This window comes from Sorex araneus, chromosome 10 (genome assembly GCF_027595985.1).
Source record: "Sorex araneus isolate mSorAra2 chromosome 10, mSorAra2.pri, whole genome shotgun sequence".
NCBI lineage: Eukaryota > Metazoa > Chordata > Mammalia > Eulipotyphla > Soricidae > Sorex > Sorex araneus.
Genome location: NC_073311.1, coordinates 13,076,212 through 13,102,030, shown reverse-complemented (window position 1 = coordinate 13,102,030; position 25,819 = coordinate 13,076,212). Strand labels below are relative to the sequence as shown.

Genomic DNA, 25,819 nt, shown 5'->3' with positions numbered 1-25,819 from the left:
TTCTCTGATTGCTAGTTTCACATTGCTCTGTATTCAGAGTGCTTCATGGTGTTGCTAAGACAACAGCAACGCTGCGACAGAGAGCTGGGGGGTAGGGGGGAGGCACGGCACTGCAGCTGCCTCAGAGGGTCAGAAAGCTTGTGCTCAAGCCAGTTCACAGTGATGCCGGGAATGCCTGAGTCAGAAAGGACCGCACTCATCCACCAGGAAAGACTAGCTCTCTTTGATTCTCTGCATTCTAAAAATAAAATGAAATGGACCCAAACCCAGGAAACCATCACTTCACTAACACGAACCTTTCTCTAGACCCCAAAGAAATAACTGAGGGCAGCATATCCTTAAATTCTAGTTTGTCTTGATTCCAACAGAAGCATGTTCAAGAATACCAGAGGGCCAAAAGCAGTGATGCCATCGGCCATTCCCCCACTGAAAACATTTATCTCCTCTACACCTAGCTTGACTCTCCATGACACACACAGTGGGTGTGCTATTCAGTGAGAGCTGGGAGTGGCATCTGGAATTTGAGCGCCTGGCCTCCTCCATGAACTTGGAATCAAGGAATGGTAGAGATGTAAGCTGGGCTGTTGTATCTCCGGGTTGGGCCAAGCACAGTAAACAACTGCAGCAATTTTCTAGTTTTAACACTGGAGATATTGGGGCAAGGACAAAGCAGACAGAAATAAATTGCTTGAACTGATTCTGAGAATGATTTTCTGACCTCAGAGAAATAAAGCCAGTATTTAACTCAGCCGAACGGTGTGCTTCCCATCATGACCATTCTTCTGCATGGAAATGGAGTCCATCCAAAATAACACACACAGATGACTATGTGGAGCGCAGGCTCTTTAGAATCAGGACAGGCTGGTCAGAATCAATCTCTGGCTTTTAAAAAGTAATGTGGTGCAGGCCAGAGAGCTAGTACAGAGGTTCAGGCTCTTGCCTTGCCATATATATGGCTCTTGCCAAACACAGAGCCAGGAATAGTCCTGAAGCACCCCCTGGTGTGCCCCTCCCCCCAAAAATTAAAACAAAAATGAAGCAATTGATGAAAATGAATGGATAAGCAAAGGCCAGTGCTGAAGACAGGTTTTCCCAATCTTTGGGGCTCCTTCAATGAGGAATCCCAGAACACAGCACTGGGGTGAGCGTCAGACAGTCTTTTTCCAAGTAGGAGTCGTGAAACGCTCTCTTACTCTCTAGCAATGCGAACCACAGAGGGACAGTGAGGTCAAGACTTGTGCAAGAATCCTGTCTCCAGGTCAAAGTTCAATCTAACAGAATCAAGTGAAACCCAAAAACCCCGCCCCCTCCACACACACCTTTTTTAGAAAAACAAGAAAACTGGTGTTCTAAGAATAAAAAATAGAAGAAAAAGAAAATAGAAAAGAACACAGACCACTCTATTTAATCATTTTAAATAGCATAAATCATTATGGTTTGTATACTACACTGTACAGATATATATTATTAATTTCCAAAGAAAAACTTCTTACAGGATTTGCTGCAAGTTATTCCAAACAGCTAAGAGCTTGCCCCTACAGCCATTGCTACGACACCAGGAATAATCTAGGAGGTTCGGAGTCTTCCACTGTGCCTGTTTCTGCCGTCACCGAGGGGCGGGGCACCACTTCGAGGCCCTGCTGAGCCCTTCCATCTCCTGCGCTGAGAAACAGCCTCTGCAGGTCGATGTGCCCATCGGGGCGGCTTCTGTGCTTTGCTTTCCAGGAGTCTGCTCCCTTTTAAGAGAACTTGCGCTTCTTCAGGGCTTCTGCCTTGACTGCCAGGCTCTTGGCACAGATGGTTAAGACCACAATGAGAACACCCACCACAAATGTCACCAGCGGCCAGAGGAAGCAGTGCAGGAGGACGATCTCATCATGCGTGCGATGCAGGAGCACGTCGTCCGGCCTATGTGACAGTGGACAACAGGAAGAAAGGGGGGGTCAGTGGCACTGCCACGCAGTAATCCAGGGAGTCCTGGAACTACTGGAGCCCAGCTTGCTTTCTCATCCAAGGACTGCTCCTCCTGCAAAGGGAAGGCCTGCCCTAACTGTATTCTGAGCTGCACATTCATTACAGAAAGGTCTGGCGTATCAGATGAAGTCACTGGTGTGAGTCTGCAGATTGTTCACCATTTACATGGTGCAAAATGCCAAACAGTGTAGCAATCTCCTAAGCCACCTTTCCCATCCTTCTCAGTTGCTAAAGAGATTCCACCTTCTCACTCCCCCTTTAATGTCTGCCACTCCAGGCGACTGGTCAAATCTAAAAATTACTTAGGGTGGACTATTCTTAGCAAAATTCAAACTAAACCTCAGAACGTAGGTCTAGGGACATAAGATGAAGCTCACCCAAATGGAGGCTGAGAGACAGTATAGCAGTGACTACACATTGATAGCATGTGCTGACATGGGCTCAGCTCCTGGTCTTCTATGTCCCTTTAACATGACTGGGTATGGCACTGCATGCTCCGAGCATTGCTGGGATGGTGCAGTACCCATCCCTCGCCCCAGCACTGTAGGGATGAGAAGCAACACATCCTCAGGCACATGTACTGAAAGATGGGCCAGAATAAAGGGGTGCAGGAGGGAGGGGGCCCACAGACCTCTCAAGCACAGCTCGGGAGCTTCCCCACACCTCAGGCCATTGCTGTATAAGAAAGATCACAAATATCAAGTAATTATAACTCATACACACATATACACATGTGTGTGTGCACGTAACCCTAAAAACTACAACTCTTTACATATATCCAGAAAAAAATAGGATTTAGCCTTCAGATCAACTCAGTATATCATTACAAAAAGGTATATTTTAGTAATTTTAGTAATGGCAAGGGAATAATGCATTTTTCCCATGGTGGGAGGTGGTGAGAGAGGGAACCTAGCCATCGTTTTTAACTACTGATCACTTTCTTGATACATTTTGCAAACTCTTCACAATATATTTCTATGTCACCAATGCAGGGATCTATTTTCAGTGCCAGTACTGCTCTCATTTACAGGAAGTAAGGAAGATACATTCCACAATCCATGATCTCTTTACTTATCAGAGAGAAATCCTAGGAATTTAGCTTCCTAAAAATGGTTTATGATATATACACAACAGAATACTATGCAGCCTGAAGGATGAAACAAAGTCATGTGATTTGCAAAGATAGGGATGTAAATAGAGGATATCATGCTGAGTGAACTCAGTCATAAAGAAAGGGACAGATATAGAAGGGTCCCTTGAGAGTGTGGGGGCCTTAACGACTATATGGTAAGGTAGCAAGAAAGGGCCAAAGACAACACAACAGGAAAACTGATCACACAACTGAGTTGGCTATGAGGGGAGTTGGGGAGGAGCTGAAAGGGAGGAGCACTGGGGTCCTTGGGGGAGGGAGGTGAGTATATGGTGATGGGCGTTATACTTAGATGCAGGAGAACCCACTATAGCAATATTTCAAATTACAAAGCATCAATCAATAAAAATAAATTTAATATGTTAACAGGGTTGGGGGCCGGAGAGATAGTACAGTGGGTAAGGCACTTTCCCTTATACGAAGGTCTGATTCCCTGACATCCCATATGACTGTCACTCACCCCAAACTCTACCAGGAATGAGCTCTGAGTACAGAGCCAGGAATAAACCCTAAGCACAGCTGGCATGGCCCCCAAATTGAAGGCAGAACAAACACAAAAAAATGGGTTTTGGGGGCCTGGGAGTCAATATAGCAGGTAAAGTGCTTGCCTTGCACCCAGCAGACCATGTTTGGTCCCCAACACCATCTAAGATCCCCCAAGACTACCAGAGTGATCCCTGAGCACAGAGCCAGAAATAAGCCCTCATTAGTTGGGTGTGGCCTAGAAACAAAAAACAAAGCAAAAGATTATTTGGGGAAGAGGAGGTAGGTTGAGGGTCTGGTGGGAGGTATGGAGTTGAACATTGTACACATGAAACTCTATCCTCAACAGTATTATAAATCATATTTCCTAACATTTAAGAAATTTTTTAATTTAAAGTTTATATTTTACAAGATATTCCATTTTCATACACAATGTTCTGCTATAGTAGTGTTTCCTCAAAAAAATGGACAAAAATGATTGTCAAATAGTCTAATTCAAGTGGTCTCAGATGTTTTTAAGTCTATGGGCAGTGTATTTAACAGAAAATACATTCCTAAAGAACTACTGCTAACCAGAGCTCTCATAATTCAGGATCTATTTTCCCAAAAGACTGACAAAGGATAATGGGTATTTCACTTCTACCTATAATGCCACTATTAGGTGGTATTCAACGTTTAGAAGATTGATTTGGAAATGACATAATCCTGGTCCGCTTTGGTACACCTAATGTCATTTCATATTTCAAACACAAAGTGAGATTTTAAAAATGGACATTTCATAATGCAACTTGCAGCAATATGGGTGGAATTGGAAGGTATCATATTAAATGCTATGAAAAAGGACAAACACAGGATAGTATCACCTACATGTAGTATTTAGAGTAAATAGACGAGGAAATGCCGTGGCTTAAAGGGGCTGGATGCCTAGAACACCCTGGGCTCCAGAGTTTAGGAAGGAGAAGAAAAGAAATAGAGTGAAAGAGAAGGGGAGAAGAGATAGATGAGAGGCAATGGGTCAGGGGTCAAGGGGACTCAGCTGGGGGTGTAAAGAAATGATTAAGCTAAGTATTCAAACCACAGAGTGAACAACCCTGAAACTGTGAGACGCAAATTTTCATAACAAGATTGAAAAGGCACCTGTCAAGATGGCAGACTGGGGCTGGGGGTGGGGGTTAGGAGAGGGAATCTGGAAACACTAATGGAGGGAAGCTGACAACTATGTCAAAAACCCAATGATGAATAACTTTGCAACTCATGGTGCTTTATCAAAATAAAATTTTGGAAAGAAAAACATTTATTTCATACTATTTCAATAATATTTGAACATTATTCATTTAAAGAAACACAGTCATTGTAACTACTAAGCAAAAAAGCATTTTAGCTTGTGGAAATTACTCCTTTTTCTGAATTTCTGCAGCAACAATCTTCAAGACTTACATTATTTGGGACAGGAGGCAGTACCTGGTTAGTATCTGGGTCCAAGTACTGGAACATGGTCCCCTGAACATTGCTCACTGCAGCCCTGGAGGTCCCCGAGTAACACCGGGCATGGCCCTGGAGGCCCCCAGCATTGTTGAGGTGACCCTGGGATCACCTGGGGGTCCCCGGCACTGCAGGGCTGAGCAGAAAGACATCCTGGGCCTTTGCATTGAACTGTGAGCCCGGGCGGCTAGGAATGAAAAGTGGGACCCCTGGCTTCCTGCCTACATCTTGGAAGGGCAAAACGATAAACAAAAATAACAAAACAAAAATGAACAAAATAACAAACAGTCCTAAGCTATCACATATTGTCGATACTTATTCATGTACATATTCTTGTTGGATTACCTGTTATGACAATATTGCTCAATAATCACTGCTATTAATGAGTGAGGAGAATGCCTTGCAACCTTATTGTTCATGCAAAATTTCAAGAAACTTTAAGCCTCTGAGTGTACAAAAGTAGATAGAACAGACCAATACAAGGTGAGAAAACAGGCCAATACTCTGGGCACAATATATGTGTAGTCCCGTTCCCGTTTTATAGTCTTTGAATCCCAAGCCCCAGCTATGAGCATCGACTGACTTCTGTCCGATATCTCAAGCTCTGAGTGCCCAAGGAGGTACTGGCTGTTTCAAGTTGCCCAACCCTTCCTTTACTCCTCCCTCCCTCCCCTCTCCCTCTTCTCTTTCTACCCCTTCTCTCCCTCTCCCCTTACTCCCCCACCCCTTTCCTTCTTTATCAGACTGTTCTACTCCTCAGAATCTATTGTGACTTAGATGAGCTCATTCTACACAAAGAGGGCAAAAGTGTACAGTAGGTGGATGTACTTAAGACCACGGAACTGGATGCAAAGTCCCGGTTAAGAGAACATTAAAAGGTGAGAGAAGGTAAGAGTCAGGGATTCTTAACACTAACTTTTTAGAAGTAAAAAAACACAAAAACAATGTGTTTCGAGGTTATTTTTTTTTTTTAGTAAAATGCTTTTGGTGAGTATCCTCTTTTGTATTGCTGCTCTTGGAATTATGTTGATGTTGAATCTATCTGACAATGACATTGTACAACTGAGCCTCTGATGCAGGTGGCTAGAACCATTATACACATTTTCTAAGACACAGCGTGAAGAACACTTACTGAAGAAGGATGTCAGTAAAAGGAAGGCAGGAGGGAAAATAATAACTGAAAATTGCTGAAGCCAGATATTTTTATTTAGAAACCTCTAGGCATTCCATTTCCCACTAAAGCTCTGGGAGCGAAATTTTATTTTAATATTTCAAATGACAAAACCACATCATTCGCTGAAGTTAGCCACGTTGAATTTATAACAGCTTCAAAAGCCTTCTTTGAGGTGGGAATGTTACATAACAATCGTTCACATTATTTTAAAAATAACCCCTGCTTGTTTTATTCACAGAGTTCTAAGTGCTCCACAGCTTTCCTCAATGGGAATCAAGGGGAACAGGATCTGCCTCTTCGGCATAAGGAGCATTTGTGCCTGGAAATAATTAAGAAGAAACAGTACAGGTGAAGTTTGCTGCCTTACTCCCCATTTGCCTAAAACTGCAGGGCATAGATTGACAGAAATGTCTGCCACCCTCATCCATCTTCCAGAAAGGACAGACATGAGATCACTACAAACAACTCTAGAATTTCATCAATCCGTAGATGCATCAGAGGCACTGGACAAACTTCACTAACTTTACTAAAAAATGTCTTGAAAACACTTTAAAGGAACCTCTGATTGCCCCCACACCCTCCCAGGTGAGATTAATCTCCTGATTGACATCTCTGGGGCCTTTTGGGGTTGATGTTTTTGTTTTAGGGCCACACCTGGCGATGTTCAGGCATTACTCCTGGCTCTGCACTCAGGAATCCTCCTGGTAGTGCTCCGGGTCTATGTGGGAGACTGGAAACTGAACCCATATTGGCCGCATGCATGGAAGCACGTTACTCACTGTGCTCTAACTCTGGCCCTGTCTGGGGCCTTTTTCGGGATGCAGGTGGAATTCCCTCTCTTCCAGCTAGATCTGAGCAGCCTCCACTCCATAGCAACAGGTCTGGGTCTACATCTCTTGAATCGTGCGACAGCTCAATGCATCACCCATCACATGCTGACAGTTATACTTCCTGTCTCACGGAAAGAAAAGAGCAATTCCCAGCCTCATTCCTCAGAGACTCCCAGGGGGGGACTAACTACAAAGATTCACCTTTAGCACAGCAGGAACCCAGCGGGGAAGGTGCATATGAAATCCATCAAGCTCCAGGAGAGAAGGCAGTAGCGCAGAAGGCTCACCCAGCACCAACTCTGTAGATTCTGAGAATGACTTTGGTGACATCCTGTTGAGGATGTTTTATGAGCCCAAAGAAACAAGGGCACAAAAATAGCAGCAAAAGCACCAGAAGGTATGAAAGTTGAACTGAAAAAGCTACAATCAGAAATGGAAGAAGTGAAAAGTATGGTAGATGATATTTAATAACAAAACAAACCCACAACTCAATAGAAGGTGTGAGCAGCAGAATAACAGCAGCTGTGAAACAGATCAAGATGCTCCAAGATGAGACAGAGGAAACCTCTAGAAAACAATAGAAAATGGGGCTGGAGTGACAGCACAGCAGGTAGGACATTTGCCTTGCATGAGGCCAACCTGGGTTCGATTCCAGCATCCCATATGGTCCCCCGAGCACCACCAAGAGTCATTCCTAAGTGCCTGAGCCAGGAGTAACCCTGTGCAATGCCAGCTGTGACCCCCCCCCCCAAATAAAAAGAAAATGGAAAAAGTCTGAAAACAAACTTGGTTCCTTGGACCAGTTATCTCCCTGGTTCCTCCAGTTAGTTCTTTAAGAAAGTAAACGTAGGGGCTGGAGCCACAGTGCAGTGCTGTGCACATAGCTGAACTGGGCTCAATCCCTGGCATCTCAAATGGTCCCCCAAGTCAGCCAGGAGCGATTCCAGAGTGCAGAGACGGGAGTAAGCCCAGGGGCATTGCTGGGGCGACCAGAAAACCAAAACCCACCAACAACAAAAAGTAAAAGCACAACATATATTCACTGTATTTTACATACTGCTTTCTAATAAATTACTCTAAGAACCCATTATTATACAACGTGTTTATCTGTGGTATCGGGGATCAAACTAAGGACCTTGAACATGTAAGGAAGGGCCCCACTCAGGACCCCTTTACTAGTTTTTCCATATATTTACAATTTCACAATATGTCATCCTAGAAACGAATAGTCATGTGTTACTTCTCATTAAGATGCTATATAGATTCAAACTTAACCACATCATCACTGATGGTCCCTTTTGTACGCACCATGAATATATGCTGGGTAGAGGGAAAACAGGTCTTCCTGTCCTCCAAGAAAATTACTGTGAACCATATGCTTAAGTGTGATACTGTTTGAGAATTTTCTGAGATTATCTCTAAATTGATACTTATGATATGACTCAAGTCTGTTTCATTCAAACTGAAACTTTAATGCCTTTAAATGGAAAGCTTTCTCCTGCCTCAGTTTCTTCCAGATATATCATACGGCCCTCAGTGTAGCAAAAAAATATTTGGGATTTGGGTTTAGAATTTAGTTTTCAAAATTGTATGGTGCAAGACTAAAGCGTACCTTTTTAAAAGTCATGAATTTGAGAGAAAGAAAGAGACAGAGACAGAGAGACTCTGCCAGAGACAGGCTGTGGGGACAGGGGTGGCAGGAAGGAAACTGGGGATATTGGTGGTGGGAAGTGTACACTGGTGGAGGAACGGGTGCTGGAATATCGTATGACTGAAACTTGACCTGAACAGCTTTGCACCTGTGTACCTCATAGTGATTCCATTATTTTTTTTAACAGGCATTTATTTGTTTGCTTGTTTGTTTTGGTTTGGGGGTCATACCTTTGGTCACAGGGCTTATTTCCTGGCTCTGCACCCAGGGATCATTCCTGGGGTCTCCGGGAACCATCTGGGGTGCTGGGGATAGAACCTGGGTTGGCCACGTGCAAGGCCAGTGCCATCCCCACTGGACAATTGCTTTGGCCTCCAAAGTCACTACTTTTAGCACTTGGCAAACTTTACAAGTGGCAAAACAGAATCTGAAAATCATGTAGTAAAATCTGGATGATGATGCAAAAAAGAAAGTTGTCCGTACTCTAAGAGATATCCAAAAACTTCAAAAGGTAAACAAATAATTTCTTTTGGGGTGGGCTGAAAAAACTTTAAACCCTGAAGAGAAAAAGGAGACTTATAAATAAAGAATGATGAGTACGGGTTCCCTTGGACATTCTTTTCTGAGAGTTGATGCTTTCCTGAGAAGTACAGTGTGACAATAGCAAGTGAAGCCCCCCAAGGCTGCCGCCCTGCCACTGGGGCTCTGCTGATAGTTCATCTCACCTGACCCTTAAAGTTACATTTTTGTTTAAATTTTTGTTTGTTTGGGGGCCAAACTTGGTGGTGCTCAAGGTTTACTCCTGGCTCTGTGTTCAGGGAATTACATGTGGTGCCAGGTGCCTTACCCACTGCAGTGTCTCTCTGGCCCCTAGAATTTTAAATTTTCACTCCACAGATGAAGAGATGGTAAAATAAATTTTAGTTTGTCAAAAAAAACTTAACATAATTACAAAATAATTTGAAACGGTATCTTTACATACTTCACACACAGACATATATGTATATATATATATATATATATATATATATATATATATAACTTTCTTATTCCCAAAAGAGATTTCCCCTGTGATGCTTGCTGAGATGCCCCTACCTACTTCCTAGGCTTTAAGTCCTGGTTTACTAGATTCAAACCTGAATTTGTGGATCAAGATGACTATATACTGTGAAGCTCTTGCTTCTAATTTATAATAACATTTAAGAAACCTCTGAGAAGTTTTAAACCCATGTTACTTCAGTAATTTTTAAAAAATCAAATGCACCATAGGAGCCAAAGGGAGAGGACAGGAGGTACAAAGCCTTGCACGTGTCTGTGTTGGCTGCACACCATCGATCGAATCCTTGGCACCACACAGTGCATAGCCAGGAGAAGCCCCTGAGGTCTGCTGGGTGTGTCACAAAACCTAACCAAGAAAACACACTCTGGAGGGGCTGCAGAGTCCAAGGGTTAAGGTACTTGCCTTGGCCCGTGACGGCTCCCCAGGACTGCCTGGAGAGACCCCGGATCACAGTGCCAGGAATGAGCCTTGTGGCACCTTGCGTATGGCCACAAAACCAAACCAATGAAAACAACAAACCAACCAAAAATAAAACAAACAAAAAAACCCAAACGAACAGAAAAGCACTGCATAAACTCTTATTTTAAAAAAAATGTGTAAAACCTGATGAGCTGTCTATTTTGGAAATTGCCAGAATAATTTTTTTTTCTTAATTTCTGTGCCTCCCCAGCCATGCTTGGGTGTGCAGGGGCCTGTCCGTCCCTATCTACCCTCTCCAAGGGGGCACTTGTGCAGCTCTACAGGCTTGGCAGTAGCAATTCTCTAGCCTGGAGATGTGGTGCTCGAGCCTGTGGTGCTCGGGGCCACCAGAGTCCTCAGTACTTGGGGTCGACGTGGAGCCACGGATGGGACTCCAGGACTCCTACACGCCAGAGAAGCATTCCAGGCCTTTGAGCTCTGGTCCCGCCCCCTAATTGTTCTTTGTGCCCAGGATATTTTCATGGCTTCCAGGGATTCTGGTTTAGAAGGTGCAGGGCAGGAAACAGCCAGAGCTAAGCCAGGACGAGGGCTGGATGCTGGAGAGAAGGGCAGTGGGTAAAAACCCAGGTCCCAATGCCAGGTTTGCCCAGGGGGGCATGCTCTCCAGTGGGCAAAACGCTGCCCTCTCCAATCTTCCACGTGGGTAATGGTAGATCTAGGTGTATTGAATTTTTAAAAATTAATGTGTGTAACCTGAAATGTGAAAAGTATACTTCCTTTGTCTCATTAAATGAAATTTCTTCCATCTCACAGACTTATTCTGTGGGCTAACAGAATGAGAACATGATATGTTGCATTTTAAAAAAATAGAATTGATAATTTCTTAAGCTTCCCTTACCCAATTCATGTGAAATGTGAACTGTATCATCATCTTCTAGAATTGCATGATAGTAACAGTAGCAGTCACAAGCCAAGATGGGAGACAGAAATCTTTCTAGAGTTATCATCCTAAGCTCTTGCTTTTATCTAAGCAGAGTATAAACTTACATTAACTTTCTAAGCTACTAGCAAGTTAAAATATTGGTCTGATTTTAGCAAGATAATATGGCTTCTGTGTGTGTGCCAACCAGATATTTTATTTATTTATTTATTTTTTTATTGAATCACAGTGAGATATATTAGAAAGTTGTTCATGATTGGGTTTCAGTCATATAAATAATGTTCCAACCTGGTCTTTCACCAGTACATTTCCTACTATCAGTGTCCCCAGTTTTTTCCTCCTGCCCCCTCCCCAGAACCTGCCTTTATGGAAGGTACTTTTCTTCTTTCTCTCCCTTGCTCTCTCTCTCTCTCTCTCTCTCTCTCTCTCTCTCTCTCTCTCTCTCCTCTCTCTCTTTCTCTCTCTTTACTTTTGGGCATTATGGTTTGCAATACAGATACTGGAATGTTATCATGTATATCCCTTTACTGACTTTTAACATTCCGTTCTTGCCCAGATTGATCATTTCTAACTATTATTATCATATTGGTCCCTTCCCTACCAACCAGATCTTTTATACATAACCTTATTTTTTTCACATGCTTTTCATTTATTTTATCCATCTAAATCTCACTGATCTTTTTGTTTGTTTTTGTTTGGGGGCCACAATCTGTAGTGCTCAGGGCTTTCTAGGCTCTGTGGTCAGGGATCACTCCTGGCAGTGCCCAGAAGACCATATGAGGTACTGGGCAACATGCAAGGCAAGCACCTTAGCCCTGTACAAATTGTCTGTCCCCTACAAATGTTTAGAGCACACACTAAGCACTTCCAGGATAAACATATGTCAGGTACATAGTTTTGGAAAAACATTTAGTTGGCAGGGTTTACCCATATTTTTATGAGAAGTGATATGCTTACTACATGATTACAACAATCAGTACTTAAGTATCTTGATGAACGCTTACATGCAAGTCTGCAAATGCTCATCATGATCACAAGCATAAAATGATTTTTCAGGCACATCAACCCTGTTGGCTGGGCTTCTGGGACAGAAGCAATAGCAAAGGAGAGAAAGGATTAAAGCATGGTACCCTAAAATCTTTTGAATAGGTGCTCTCTATTCCTGCTCTAAATCCTGTTTATTATTTATAGTATAACCTACTTTTAAAAGAAATCTGAGATATAATAATAAAAACAAAAGGCTTAGGCACATTTTTTTTTTACTGATAGAAAAATTCAAATGGGGCAGGAGGAGGTGGAGGACTGAAGAAATCCTGGGCTGTAAGAGGATTTGAGAAGGGACCAGTATGACAATAATGGATAGAAATGATCCTTCTGGACAAGAACTGAGTGTTGAAAGTAGATAAAGGGATATACATGAAAACCTTTCAGTATCTGTATTGCAAACCATAATACCAAAAAGGAGAGATGGGGAAGGAGGGTGGGAAGAGGAAAAGGAGGAGAAAAGGAGGAGAAAAAGAGGAGGAAGAGGAGGAAGCGGAAGAAGAGGAAGAAGAGGAGGAAAAAGAAGAAAGAGGAGGAGGACAAAAGAAGACGAAAGAAGAAAGGAGGGAGAAAGAGGGAGAAGGAGGGGAGGGGGGAAAAGGGGGAGGAGGTAAAGAAATGGGTGTTGGATTAACTGTTAATAAATCAGACTCTGTATCCATAATGATATTGCAATGGTCCTAACTGATTCAAACAGAGATGGAGCAGTGGAGAGCTACTTACATTTTCAACTAAAAACAACCTACATTAAAGTCACCAGGCAGTCCTTGTAATATAGCTCTGACGTATGATGTAGATTTAAGGACTCTGAGCCGATGGTCCAGATGCCTTTGGCAAGTGCTGGCAGAATCCTCCTTGACTTTTACCTGGGGACACGGTGCTTCCCTCCTGAGAACTCTGAACTGAGTGCTGCCCACGAGCAGGCCAGCGGTCCAAGGCTCACTGCTGTGGTCTGTGACCCTCCTGGCTTCCCCTGCTCACCCAACAGTGTGCTGTAGTGGTCTGTGACCCTCCCGCTATAAAGTCATGTTGCAATTGATTATATGTGCATGCTTGAAGCATCAGTAAAACCTCTCCAGTTCTGTGGTGTCAGGTTCTTTTGAGATCTGAACCCCTGCATATGAGACATCGGGTGTCCACATGAGATGCCTGGGATTAAAATCAGAGCTGATCACATGCAAGCCATGTGCCTCCTGTACTATTTCTCCAGCCCTCATATATTCTTATATAAAGTGACCTGTATGACACATTTGGGGGACTTTAAATAGAGCCTCAGAACTACTAAATCAGTCTGACGTTTTACAGTTTTCCAAGTGATCTTTAGTTCTGAGAAGGATTGACTTAACATTGCTTTTAAACATCAAATGGATCTGCTTTTTTTCTTTTTGGGCCACACTTGGTGATGCTCAGGGGTCACTGCCAGCTTCGTCGTCAGGAATTACTCCTGGCAGTGCACGAGGGACTATATGGGAAGCTGGGGATTGATCCTGGGTAGGCTGTGTGCGAGGCAAGCTTTTCACCCACTGTGCTATCACTTCAGTAACAACAAGTCTCACAATGGAGACGTTAGTGGTGCCCACTCGAGCAAATCAATGAACAACGGGACAACCGCACGACAGTGCAACTATCGCTTCAGCCCAATCAGGCTGATTTTTAACAGAAGTTGAAGAGCAAATCATTTCAGACTGGTATCACTAGAGAGTGCCCTCTATTGCTGCTGAAGCAGAGTCTTCCATCAGGTAAGATCTGCAACATGGAGGTGACAAAGTGCTAACTTAGGACAAAAACCAAAGAACCTAATATAACCTCATTCCCAGATAAATCTGCTGCTCTGATAGCCCTTCCAAGAAATTTCCTTTAAAATAAGTGTCTCAAATATATAAAATTCAAGGAAAATGTGCAGCTGGGTGACTATCATAGAAGACTTTCAGACAACGATTACTGATCTGGGTCAGAGATATAGCACAGTGCAGTGATAGTACAGTACTTTCCTTGCATAAGGCTGACCCTGGGTTCAGCCCCAGGACCCTGAGCCCTAACCATAGAGCCAAGAATACACCATAGCATTATTGGGTGTGACCCCAGATCAAAACCACAAACAAACAAAAATGAATTGCTGATCATTGATATCTAATCTAGAAAACTTGAATGTGAGCATTACTAAATTTTTTATGTTTCTAGAAAGATAATGCATTAAAATGCACCCATAAAGATCCCCTCTCTAATCTGTGTACAAATGATTTTTTAAAAAGGCTTCAAAGAATTTTTTTTCTTACAACAGATGTCGATGATTGATAAAACTTTATACTTGGCTCTGGCATGACTTAGCTATCTTTACTAAGGGAAAAAGTTGATGTGTTGTATCCAACTCCATCAAAAAAAATGGGAAGAAGAAATTAACAGAAACTTCCTCAAAGAAGAAATATAAATGACATCCAGAAGACTCTCCCAAACACCTACACAAGACTGAGTCATCTGGAGTTCCTTAGGTGTCGGGGGCTGGAGGGTCAGCCCAGGGCCCACCCAAACAGAACCCCAGCTGTTGAAAGATCCCACACTCTACAATCATGGCCATGTTTCTGGCCAGACCCCACAGCTTGGGACAAACCTCATCCAAGAAATAAATCTGCTGAAAAACTCCGGCATGCAGGTTTTGTGACTGAAATCTCCAGGTTTTCACAGAGCCAGGATGGGCAACCTCCCATCTCCCTGTACTTTTAAAAGCCATGGCAGTCAAGAAAACAGATTTGGGGGTGGGGGGGTGCTCGACTTTAAGAATCCTGCACCTTCTGGAGAAGCATCTCAAACTCTACAACACTGATAAGTCCAGAGTAGCACACCAGGTTGGATGAGATATAATGCAGAAGGCATCGATCTTGAGTAATAAAATATAAACACAGAAGGCTTAACCTTAACAACATGTTAGTAAGCTCTTATACAAGGATTTAAGGGCTTCAAAGTGAGATATAACAATCTTCACTAACTTTCTTTTGTATCACTGTATCATTGTCATTCCATTGCTCATGTATTGGCTCGAGCGGGCACCAGTAACAAGTCTCCATTGTGAGACTTGTTGTTACTATTTTTGGCATATGGAATACGCCACGGGTAGCTTGCCAGACTTTGCCGTGTGGGTGAGATACTCTTGGTAGCTTGCTGGGCTCTCTGAGAGGGATGGAGGAATCAAACCTGGGTCAGCTGCATGCAAGACAAATGCCCTATCAACTGTGCTATCACTCAGCACAGCAACTTTCTTCTAAGGAAAGATATTTTTGATCATTCTCTTTGCAAATTATTGATAAAAAGCAGTATTAAAAAATTATTAAGCACCTGCTATGGGGGCAGACTTAAGGGGTGGCTGGAAGAACTGGAGACAATAGTGGAGGGAAGGTATATATGGTGGTGGGATTGGTACTACAATTATTGAATGCCTGTAACAAATAATCATAAACAACTTCATAAACCACAAGTTTTATAAAAAGTGTAAGGGGAAAATTGAAATAATTATTATTTTTTCTTTTTTGGGTCACACCCGGCAAGGCACAGGAGTTACTCCTGGCTCTGCACTTAGGAATTACTCCTGGCAGTACTTGGGGGATCATATGGGAAGCTGGGAATCGAACCCGGGTTGGCCATGTTCAAGGCAAATTCCCTACTTGCTGTGCTATTGCTCCAGCCTGAAATAGTTAATTTTTTAAAATAAATTACAAAGGGCCAAAAGGCGCATAAAAAAAAGCTCTACATCACTAATCATCCGGGAAATGCAAATCAAAACAACAATGAAATATCATCTCACACCACAGAGACTGGCACATATCAAAAAGAATAATCAGTGCTGGTGTGGATGTGGGGAAAAATGAACTCCCATTCATTGTTGGTGGGAATACAGACTGGTAATAAAGCTTTTTTGGAAAACAATATGTCATTCCTCAAAAAACTAGAAATTGAGCTTCTATATGACCCAGCAATACCACTTCTGGGAATATACCTTCAGGGCCCAAAAACACAGAGCAGAAACACCATCTGCACTTCTATGTGCACTGTAATACTATTCTCAAAAGCCAGAATCTGGAAACAATCTGAGTGCCTGAGAACAGATGACTGGACAAAGAAACTATGGTACATCTATGCGATGGAATACTACAAAGCCATCAGGAAAAATTAAGTCATGAAATTTGCCTATAAATAGATGGACTTGTAGAGTGCCATGCTGAGTGAAATGAGCCAAGAGGAGAGAGACATACATAGAATGATTGCACTCATCTGTGGATATAAAAAAAATAGTATGAGACTAAAAGCCAAGGACAGGAAAAACAGAAACAGGGAGGACTGGTCCATGGATAGAAGCTTGCCACAAGTGGAAGGACAAGGGGAGGACAGTTAGGATAAAGAAGGGACAGTGTGACAATGACCATTGGAAATGATCACTATGGACAAGAACTGAGTGTCAATGAGGTAAATGAATATACACGATAACTTCTCAGAACCTATATTGGGAACCATAATGCCTTGGAAGAAAGAGAAAGAGAGAGAGAAAGAAGAAGAAAGAAAAGGAAAGAGGAGGGAGGAGGAGGGGAGGTGGAGAGGAGGAGGGGAGGAGGAGGAGGGGAGGGAGGAGGGAGAAGAAGGAGAAGGAGAAGAGAAAGAAGGAGGAAGGAGGAGGAGGAAGGAGGAAGGAGGAGGAGGGGAAGGGGGAGGAGGAGGAGGAGGAAGAAAGAACTGCCATAGAGGCAGGCTGTGGGAGGGGGGTGTTGCAGGTGGGGAGGGTGTCAGGATGGAAACTTGGGACACATTGGTGGAGGGAAATGTACTGGTAAACTGGCGAGGGGATGGGAATTGGTGGGCATTGAAACATTGTATGACTGGGAGGCATTACTGGTGCTGCTCTCCGCCAAGATGTGACCTGAGCGGCTGCACATTCGGCCTCTCTGTTGCTGAATGACCATGATCCCAGAGGCCACCTATCTACTTTTGGCACCAGCAGCTTCTTGCAGAAATGACTCTAGACTGTGAACTAAGCCACAGCCCCATGCCGCCCCAAGAGGGCAAAGAGTTCTCTATCTCAGCTTTTCCTTTGGAAGCTGTGGGGGGAGCGGCGCTGTGTCGACTGCCATCTTATAAGGACCACTAAAGGGAGGTACGAGCTTACAATGATGCAATTTCTGGCAGAAATTTCCCTGGACTTAGTTACTGAAATACTAAAATGCAGAAATCCAAAACCTCATATCCCTTCATTCTCAGCAATGGAAGACAAATTATCAAATGCTTCCTTTTCAGCAGGTCTGATATTTTGGGGGAAACTCCAAACAATAATAGTGATGTTTTTGTTGAAATATTGAATGTAATCAAAGTAAAAAGAAAGTAAAGTGAAAATTATCAGCTACACAGGCGGGGGTGGGGGGGTGGGAGTGGGATGGAAAGTATATTGGGGTTCTTGGTGGTGGAACATGTGCACTGGTGAAGGGATGGTTGTTCGATCATTGTATAACTGAGACTTAAGCCTGAAAGCTTTGTAACTTTCCACATAGTGATTCAATTAAAAAAAAAAAAGAAAGAAACATTGTATGACTGAAACCCAGTCAGGAACAACCTGTGACTATGTATCTCACTGTAATTCAATGAAAAAAAAGTTAATGTGTTCTACGGTGTTTGATGCAATCATAAGATTTGCCAAATGTGGGGGCTGGAGCGATGGCACAGCGGGTAGGGCATTTACTTTGCACGCTGCCAACCCGGGTTCGATTCCCAGAATCGTATATGGTCCCCTGAGAACCACCAGGAGTAATTCCTGAGCGCAGAGCCAGGAGTAACTCCTGTGCACCGCCAGGTGTGATCCAAAAAGGAAAAAAAAAAGATTTGCCAAATGTATGTCTGTCTTCTTACATGACCAGAATAGTTAAGCTGGAAATTGAGTCCACTTATATAATAAATTAGAGTAAGAATTTATTCAGCGATCAACACATAGTACAGAGCCTAAACACAAAGATCCTTTACAGTATTTTCATGACCATTTGCTCTTTCATAAGCCCACTTTTTGCCCACTTGGGTTTAGAATGATTTCATGATAAGATCTTGGAGCATATTAGATGAAGATCAAAGCTTTGTTCCACAGATGGCTTAAATTATAGATTCTATAAACATTCCTATTAAGTGTTTTCTCCAGTTTGGTGAACTGCAGGTCATAGAATGCAGTTGGCATAAGATCTGCTCCTTGGGCTGGCAAGAGGGCTGGCGTGAACCCATAGGACGCCTAGGTTCAATCTCCAATGCTGCACAGACCCCTGAGCACAACCAGGGTAGCCCCAGAGCACTGAGCTGGGAGTAGCCCCTGAACTCTGCCGGATGTAGCCCCCAAGACAGAAATAAAGAAAAAAGAGCTGAGCCTGAAGCTTGCTTCCTCTTTGTGGAGGAAATTAAATCAATTCAAAACCTGTATTTTCTGGACTTGGGCAGACTATGTCGCTCTGGCTGGAGAGATAGCACCTGGCAGCTGTGTTCTTCGGAGCAATCAGGGGTGGAATTAATTACAAAAGAAACATTCCACAGTAATTAAATCTACCCTGATGTCAAGACCCAAGCTGCTTTGCAAACAGATTTCAGCACATAACCAGGATGAAGTTCATCAGGGTTTGGGAACAAACTCTCAGGGCCTAGGGACAGCTCAGCAGCAGACTCCTGGCCTGTAGGCATGAACCCTTGAGCTCGATGACCTGTACCACCTCACATATGAAACACTCTACCAATGGCAGTGCCATCTGTGATCCCTGGAGCCAGAACAGGGTTTGTAGTCTTCAGCACAACACAGCTGGGCATGTGCAGGTCCCATGACCAAACTGTGGTGCAATTGTGGTACAAAGAGCACCACAACCATAGTGTGTAACCTTCCATCACTGCAACAATATGGTAAAGGGGAAAGGAATAAATAAAAGTAATTAATATCCTCAGGCAGAGAGTCTCTGGCCCACGTGCCTGGTTGTCTTCCCCAGGGCCCCTTGGGGTGGGGGTGGCCTCCAGCTTCCCTCCCCGCCCTGAGCAGAGCTCCCGGTGGCCGAAGACCTCCGAAGCCTAGCCACAGCCATGCTCAAGGCCCCTCTCCACACGTTTGGACAAGCCTCACAATGAAGGTACCAGCAGAGGAACCCAGGTGTGTGGGACCCGGGGCTGAGACCTCCAAGCCTGCTCGGATCGGGACTGGGCCTCCTCCGCCCAGATTTCCCATTTCCCAGTAGCTAGGTGGTCACACCCAGGTACTGACCCCGGCGCCGTGTAATACCATCCACGGCCAACATCCAGAGACTTAAAAGCAAACTCCAGGAACCCCTGGCCGCAAAGTGGCCATCTTATAGTCAACTTGTCCTTCTGTGGGAACCTGACAAACTACCAGAAGTTTCTTGCCCACGTGGGAGAGCCTCGAAAGGTCCCCATAGTGTATTAATATGCCAAAACCAGTAACAAGCTGGGTCTCGTTCCCCTGACCCTGAAAGAGCCTCCAATGATCCATTATTGGGAAGGACAAGTAGAAACAGGCTTCTAAAATCTCAGGGCTAGGATGAATGGAGAAGTTACTGAGACCACTCGAGAAATTTGACAATCAACGAGATGATGATGATGATGATGATGATGATGATGATGATGAATTAATATCCTCCAAGGGATTCCTGAGGAGTATGTGAGATATTATATGCCAGAGGACTGCCTGACTCTAAGAAATCCAAGGTCAAGAACACTGACCTGAAGGAGGGGATGGGCATATTTCAGGTTAAAGAATATTATAAATTTCAAATGTCTAATATTATAAATAATTCTCTCTGCATGAAAATTATCTCCTGACTTCTCAGAAGAAAAGAGGTTCTTTTCACAAGGAAATGGAAAGATATTCCCTGCTCATGGATTGGGAGAATTAACATTGTCAAAATGGCAATACTCCCCAAAGTATTGTACACATTCAATGTAATCCCTATAAGGATACCCATAAAATTCTTCAAAGAAATGGAGCGAACAATCCTGAAATTCATATGGAACAATAAGTCCCTACGAGTAGCTAAAGCAACTCTTAGGAAAAAGAATATGGGAGGAATCACCCTCCCCAACCTCAATCTATACTACAAAGCGGTAATAATTAAAACAGCATAGTACTGGAACAAAGGCAGAGCCACAGACCAATGGAACAGGGTTGAATATCCTGACACACACCCTCAAATATATGCTCATCTAATCTTTGATAAGGGATCAAAAAATGTGAATTGGGACAAGGAAATCCTCTTCAACAAATGGTGCTGGCAAAACTGGACAGCAACATGCAAAAAAATGGGCTTAGATCTCTACTTAACGCCATGTACAAAAGTCAGGTCAAAGTGGATTAAAGATCTCAACATCAGACCAGAATCCATAAGGTACATGGAAAACAAGGTTGGCAAAACCCTCCACGACATTGAAGCTAAAGGTATTTTCAAAGATAATACACCACTAGCCAAGCAACTGAAAACAGAGATAAACAAATGGGACTACCTTAAACTAAGAAGCTTCTGCACCTCGAAAGAAACAGTGACCAAAATACAAAGACAGTCTACAGAATGGGAAAGGATATACACCCAATACACATCTGATAAGGGGTTGATATCAAGGATATACAAGGCACTGGTTGAACTCTACAAAAAGAAAACTCCCAACCCCATCAAAAAATGGGTGTTGGAAATGAATAGAAATTTTCTCAAAGAAGAAATTTGAATGGCTAAAAGACACATGAGAAAATGCTCTACGTACTAATCAGGGAGATGCAGATTAAAACAACAATGAGATATCATTTCACACCACAGAGACTGGCCCACATCCATAAGAACAAAAGCAACCGCTGTTGGCGTGGATGTGGGGAGAAAGTGACTCTACTTCACTGCTGATGAGAATGCCGACTCGTTCAGCCCTTTTGGAAAACAATATGGACAATTCTCAAAAAATTAGAAATTGAGCTCCCATTTGACCCAGCAATACCACTCCTGGGAATATATCCTGGAAAGGCAAAAAGGTATAGTAGAAATGACATCTGCATTTCTTTTTTTTTTTTGGTTTTTGGGTCACACCTGGCGATGCACAGGGGTTACTCCTGGCTCTGCACTCAGGAATTACTCCTGACGGTGCTAAGGGGACCATATGGGATGCTGGGATTTGAACCCGGGTCGGCCGCGTGCAAGGCAAACACCCTACCCGCTATGCTATCACTCCAGCCCCGACATCTGCATTTCTATGTTCATTGCAGCACTGTTTACAATAGCCAAAATCTGGAAAAAAAAAACAGAGTGCCCCAAAACAGATGACTGATTAAAGAAACTCTGGTACATCTACACAATGGAATACTATGCAGCTGTTAGAAAAGATGAAGTCATGAAATTTGTATATAAGTGGTTCTACACGGAAAGTATCATGTTCAGTGAAATTAGTCAGAAAGAGAGGGACAGACATAGAAAGATTGCACTCATCTGTGGAATATAAAATAACATAGTGGGAGACTAACACCCAAGAGTTGTAGACATAAGGATCAGGAGGTCTGCTCCACAGCTTGGAAACTGGCCTCACATGCTAGGGGAAAAGGCAGCTCAGATAGAGAAGGGAACACCAAGTAGAGGATGTCGGGAGGACCATTCGGGTTGGAAGATGTGAGCTAAAAGTAAACTATAGACTGAGCATAATGGCCACTCAATACCTCTATTGCAAACTACAACACCCAAAAGGAGAAAGAACAAAGGGGAATGCCCTGCCACACAGGCAGGGTGGAGTGGTGGGGATGGGGTGGGGGTGGTGAGAGGGATACTGGGATCATTGGTAGAGGTGAATGGGCACTGGTGGAGGGATGAGTAAACGATCAACTGACATCTACACAATGGAATACTATGCAGCTGTTAGAAAAGATGAAGTCATGAAATTTGTATATAAGTGGTTCTACATGGAAAGTATCATGTTCAGTGATCAACTGAATAAAATGACAACACAAAAGTTCATAAGTTTGTAACTGTACATCATAGTGATTCTCTAATAAAAAATTAACAAAAAAAAAAAAAGAAAAGGGGTTCTTAGAGCCAGCACTGTGCTCTGTGGCTAGGTGCGTGTTTTGCATACGAGAGACTTGGATGCAATCCCTAACAACACAAAAGATGAAGAGATTGACAAAAATCTGCAGGCTCGGAAGCTAGGAAGATGTGAGATGTGAGCTTGGGAGTAGCCTAAGAGGCCATAACTCAATCTTTGGATGTGCAGAGCCTGGGTTAGGTCCCCAGGAACATGTTTCCCCCAGCACTGGGAGCAGCAGACCTGGAACATCAAGCTGAGAGTAGCCCCTAAACACATCATGCCTGGCCAAAAAACAAAACCCAACACAAAGGATCTATTTTATCCTAGAGTGGTTTGGCCTAGGGAGGTTTTACTAGGGGGATGGGAAAATGCTCAAAGGGCTGGAGCACATGTTTTGCATGTGGGCTTTAATCCCGGCTACTGCCTGGTCCTCCAGCATGACCAGGAGCGGCCCTTCCTGCAAAACAAAAAAAGTTTTATTAATTACAAGTGCCTTTGTTCATTAAAAGAAACGGGGGTGGGGCGGTAAAGAGGATTAGGCTCTTGCCTTGCCCTATAGTCCCCTGAATTAGGAGCAATTCTGATTGCAGAGTAGATGACAGTGTTACAGTGCTATTCAGGGCCCAGAGTGATAGTACAATGGGTAGAGCATTTGCCTTATATGTGGCTGACCCAGGTTCGACCCCAGCACCCCAGATGGTTGGTCTCCCAAGCACTGCGAGGAGTAATTCCTGAGTGAGAAAGCCAGGACTAAGTCCTGAGCATCGCTGGGTCTGGTCCAAAAATTAAATAATGTAAAATGGATATTCAGGGTTGGAGAGACAGTACACTGCATTAAAGTGTTTGCCTTTTCCCACAGACGATCGGGGTTTGATCCCAGACACCACATACAGTTCCTTAAGCATGGTAAAAAGTAGTAGGAATAAGACCTGAGTATAGTTGATTGTGGCCACAAAACAAACAAACAAAAAAGCGAATTAAAAAGAAAAGTTAGATGGGACAGGGAGGTGTCTTGAGGCTAAAGTGCTTGTCTTGTGGGGTCTTGAGTCTGATCCCTGATGCCATCTGGAAGCTCTATAGATCTGGGATCACTGGGATGGCTAGTGGTGTTGCTGGTCACACCACAACCACGTGTGTGCCGGTCCCACATCGTAAGGGTGAGGCCCCACAAGGTCTGAGCACCATGACCTGCAGTGTGAGTCCTGGGGAGAATATGTGGGTGAGCACAAATACCATGCGCGATTCCTGTGGGAACTAGAGCCAGCATGTTTGCAAACACCACCACCGTGTGTGTGTGTGTGTGTGTGTGTGTGTGACATCAGTGTCACTGCAACATCAGCAGAGCAGGAGGAAGGGGTGAGATGCAGAAAGATAAAGCTCGGGGCACCAGAGCGCTAGTACAGCAAGCAGGCAGGGTGGCTGGCTGTCTGGCATGCAGCTGACCTGGTTTCCACCGCAGCACCCTCTATGTTCCCCTGAGTCCCTTCGGGAATGATCCCTGAGCAAGGAATAAACTCTGAACACCACCAGGTGTGGACCAAAAACAAGAAACAAAACAAAACCAAAAAGAAGAAAAGAACAGTTGGACACCTCAGAAAAATGCGAAACGCATTTTTTGCATTCTGCAATCCAGAAAAAAAAAGAACCGAAATCCCGCACACCAAACAAAAAAACTCACCACACAGATTTGTAAGCAAAACTGAAAGAAACAATTAATATTCACATGAAGATACTTAATTCCACTCATTAGTACCAAAAAAGCAAACTAAGAATAAATACCATTTTTTGCCTATCAAATTAGCAAGAGTAAACAAAAATAATGCACAATTCATGAGTAAATGAGAATTTTCCTATAACGTAATCTGATTCAAATCAAAACCAATATTTAATGATTATATGAGTATCTATTAAAAGTATAGGTGTGGATCTCATTTTACATGGGTATTTATTAAAATTTGACTCAATAATCATACCTCCATGAAGATAACCTTAAGGCATATTACCATTTAAAAGAAGAAAAGATAGTGGGCAAACCTTTATTAATGGGGCATCATTTAAACTACTTTCTGGGTATCAGGGAAATGAGTGAGGCCCTGAGTTTGATCCTCCGCACTGTGTGGTCCCTTCCTTCCCCTGGCCCCCACACTCAACCCCAAGCCTTGGTGACCCCTAGTGCAGAAGGGCTCAACACTACTGGGGAAGTTCCTATAAAACTTAAAAATAAACAAAAAAGAATATTTGATTTTTTCAGAATCTAAAACTCTTCATTGTAGCTGTGAGTTGTTCTGCTCCTAAAGATGACCTCCACATCTCACTTGCAGTGTTGCTGTTATCCTGCCAATGTACATAGAACGCTGACTATTAGAGCTACTACGAGTACATCTATTTCAAGACACTGTTCACATAGTAAATAACAGAAATCTGCTGTCCCTGGATATCGCTTGGTTTTCGAGGATTAGCCCACATTGTGGTCAAACATTCTACATGAATGTTCTCAGAGTGAATTTCCCAAGGCGTCTCCAGCACACTGAGAGCAACAATGATTCCAAGGAAAGACAAGACGGAAGATCCACCTACAGAAAACAGGGCTGGGCTGGAAGCTTTTCAAGGAGCTTTAAGAAAAAGACGAAGGGTGAGCTCAAGACCAAAATGAGAAAAAAACAATGACAGGGACCTGTGAGAACAAGGTCAGGAAGGCAAAGCACAGGGTACGGATCTGGGGGGAAGCGCAAATGAAAAGGACAACCGGATGCTATGCATGTTCAAAGCAAGAACGAGAACAAAAAGGGAAAGAGAGAGACAAGAACTAGGGGGAAAAAAGCTAAAGGTGTGAGCGAGAACCACTGACTCTCATTGTTCCCATCTTCTTCGAGAAGTAAAATACTACTCAGGTTGGAAAGGATGGTCCAAACCAGGGTAACTGAAGCCCAGGGCAAAGGAGGCCAGCAAGAAATGATACCCGCATGGGGAAAGGTACTTGCCATGCCTTGTAGCCCAGCCTGCTTTGATTCCGGTCCTACCTCTAGACACCGGAGTGACTCACAATGTGGTCCAAACCTACCCCTCAAAAAAAAAAAAAAGCACTGTAGCACTGTCCTCCTGTTGTTCATCGATTTGCTTGAGCGGGCACCAGTAATGTCTTCATTGTGAGATTTGTTGTTACTGTTTTTGGCATATCGAATACACCACGGGTAGCTTGCCAGGCTCTGGCAAAAAAAGAAAAGAAAAGAAAGGAAAAACACAGACGTGATTTCCTTTGCTGGCTGAAGAAAAACTCCCAGGGAAAAGGGTTTTCCTAATTCTGAAACAATTTGTCTTCTACTTTTCATTTTCTCACGAAGGTGGGAGAAATACAGTCCACTGAAATTTTAGATCTTAGCCAAAACCAGGGAAGTCTTAGACTGTGCTGTTACATTTCCAAAGAACTCCCTGGGATCCTCCTCATCTCGGCAAGTCCTATTCCTGGGGAGAAACATCTTCAGAATATGGAAATGTTGATTTATGTTAATGTTCAAAATTTAGAAATGCCTTTCTGCATTTCAGCTTCTT

At 43.4% G+C, this 25,819-nt stretch overlaps 1 protein-coding gene across 1 annotated transcript in view; it reads right to left on the bottom strand.

Moving 5' to 3' along the window:
- Positions 1–1,379: 1,379 nt before the first annotated feature.
- The window catches only part of KCNMB4 (potassium calcium-activated channel subfamily M regulatory beta subunit 4), an 84,564-nt gene continuing 60,124 nt past the window's right edge, over positions 1,380–25,819 (bottom strand). The window contains exon 3 of the mRNA XM_004602667.3: positions 1,380–1,908. Within this exon, the coding sequence (XP_004602724.1) occupies positions 1,740–1,908 (169 nt within the window). The 3' untranslated portion in view covers positions 1,380–1,739. The remainder of the gene's footprint in view (positions 1,909–25,819) is intronic.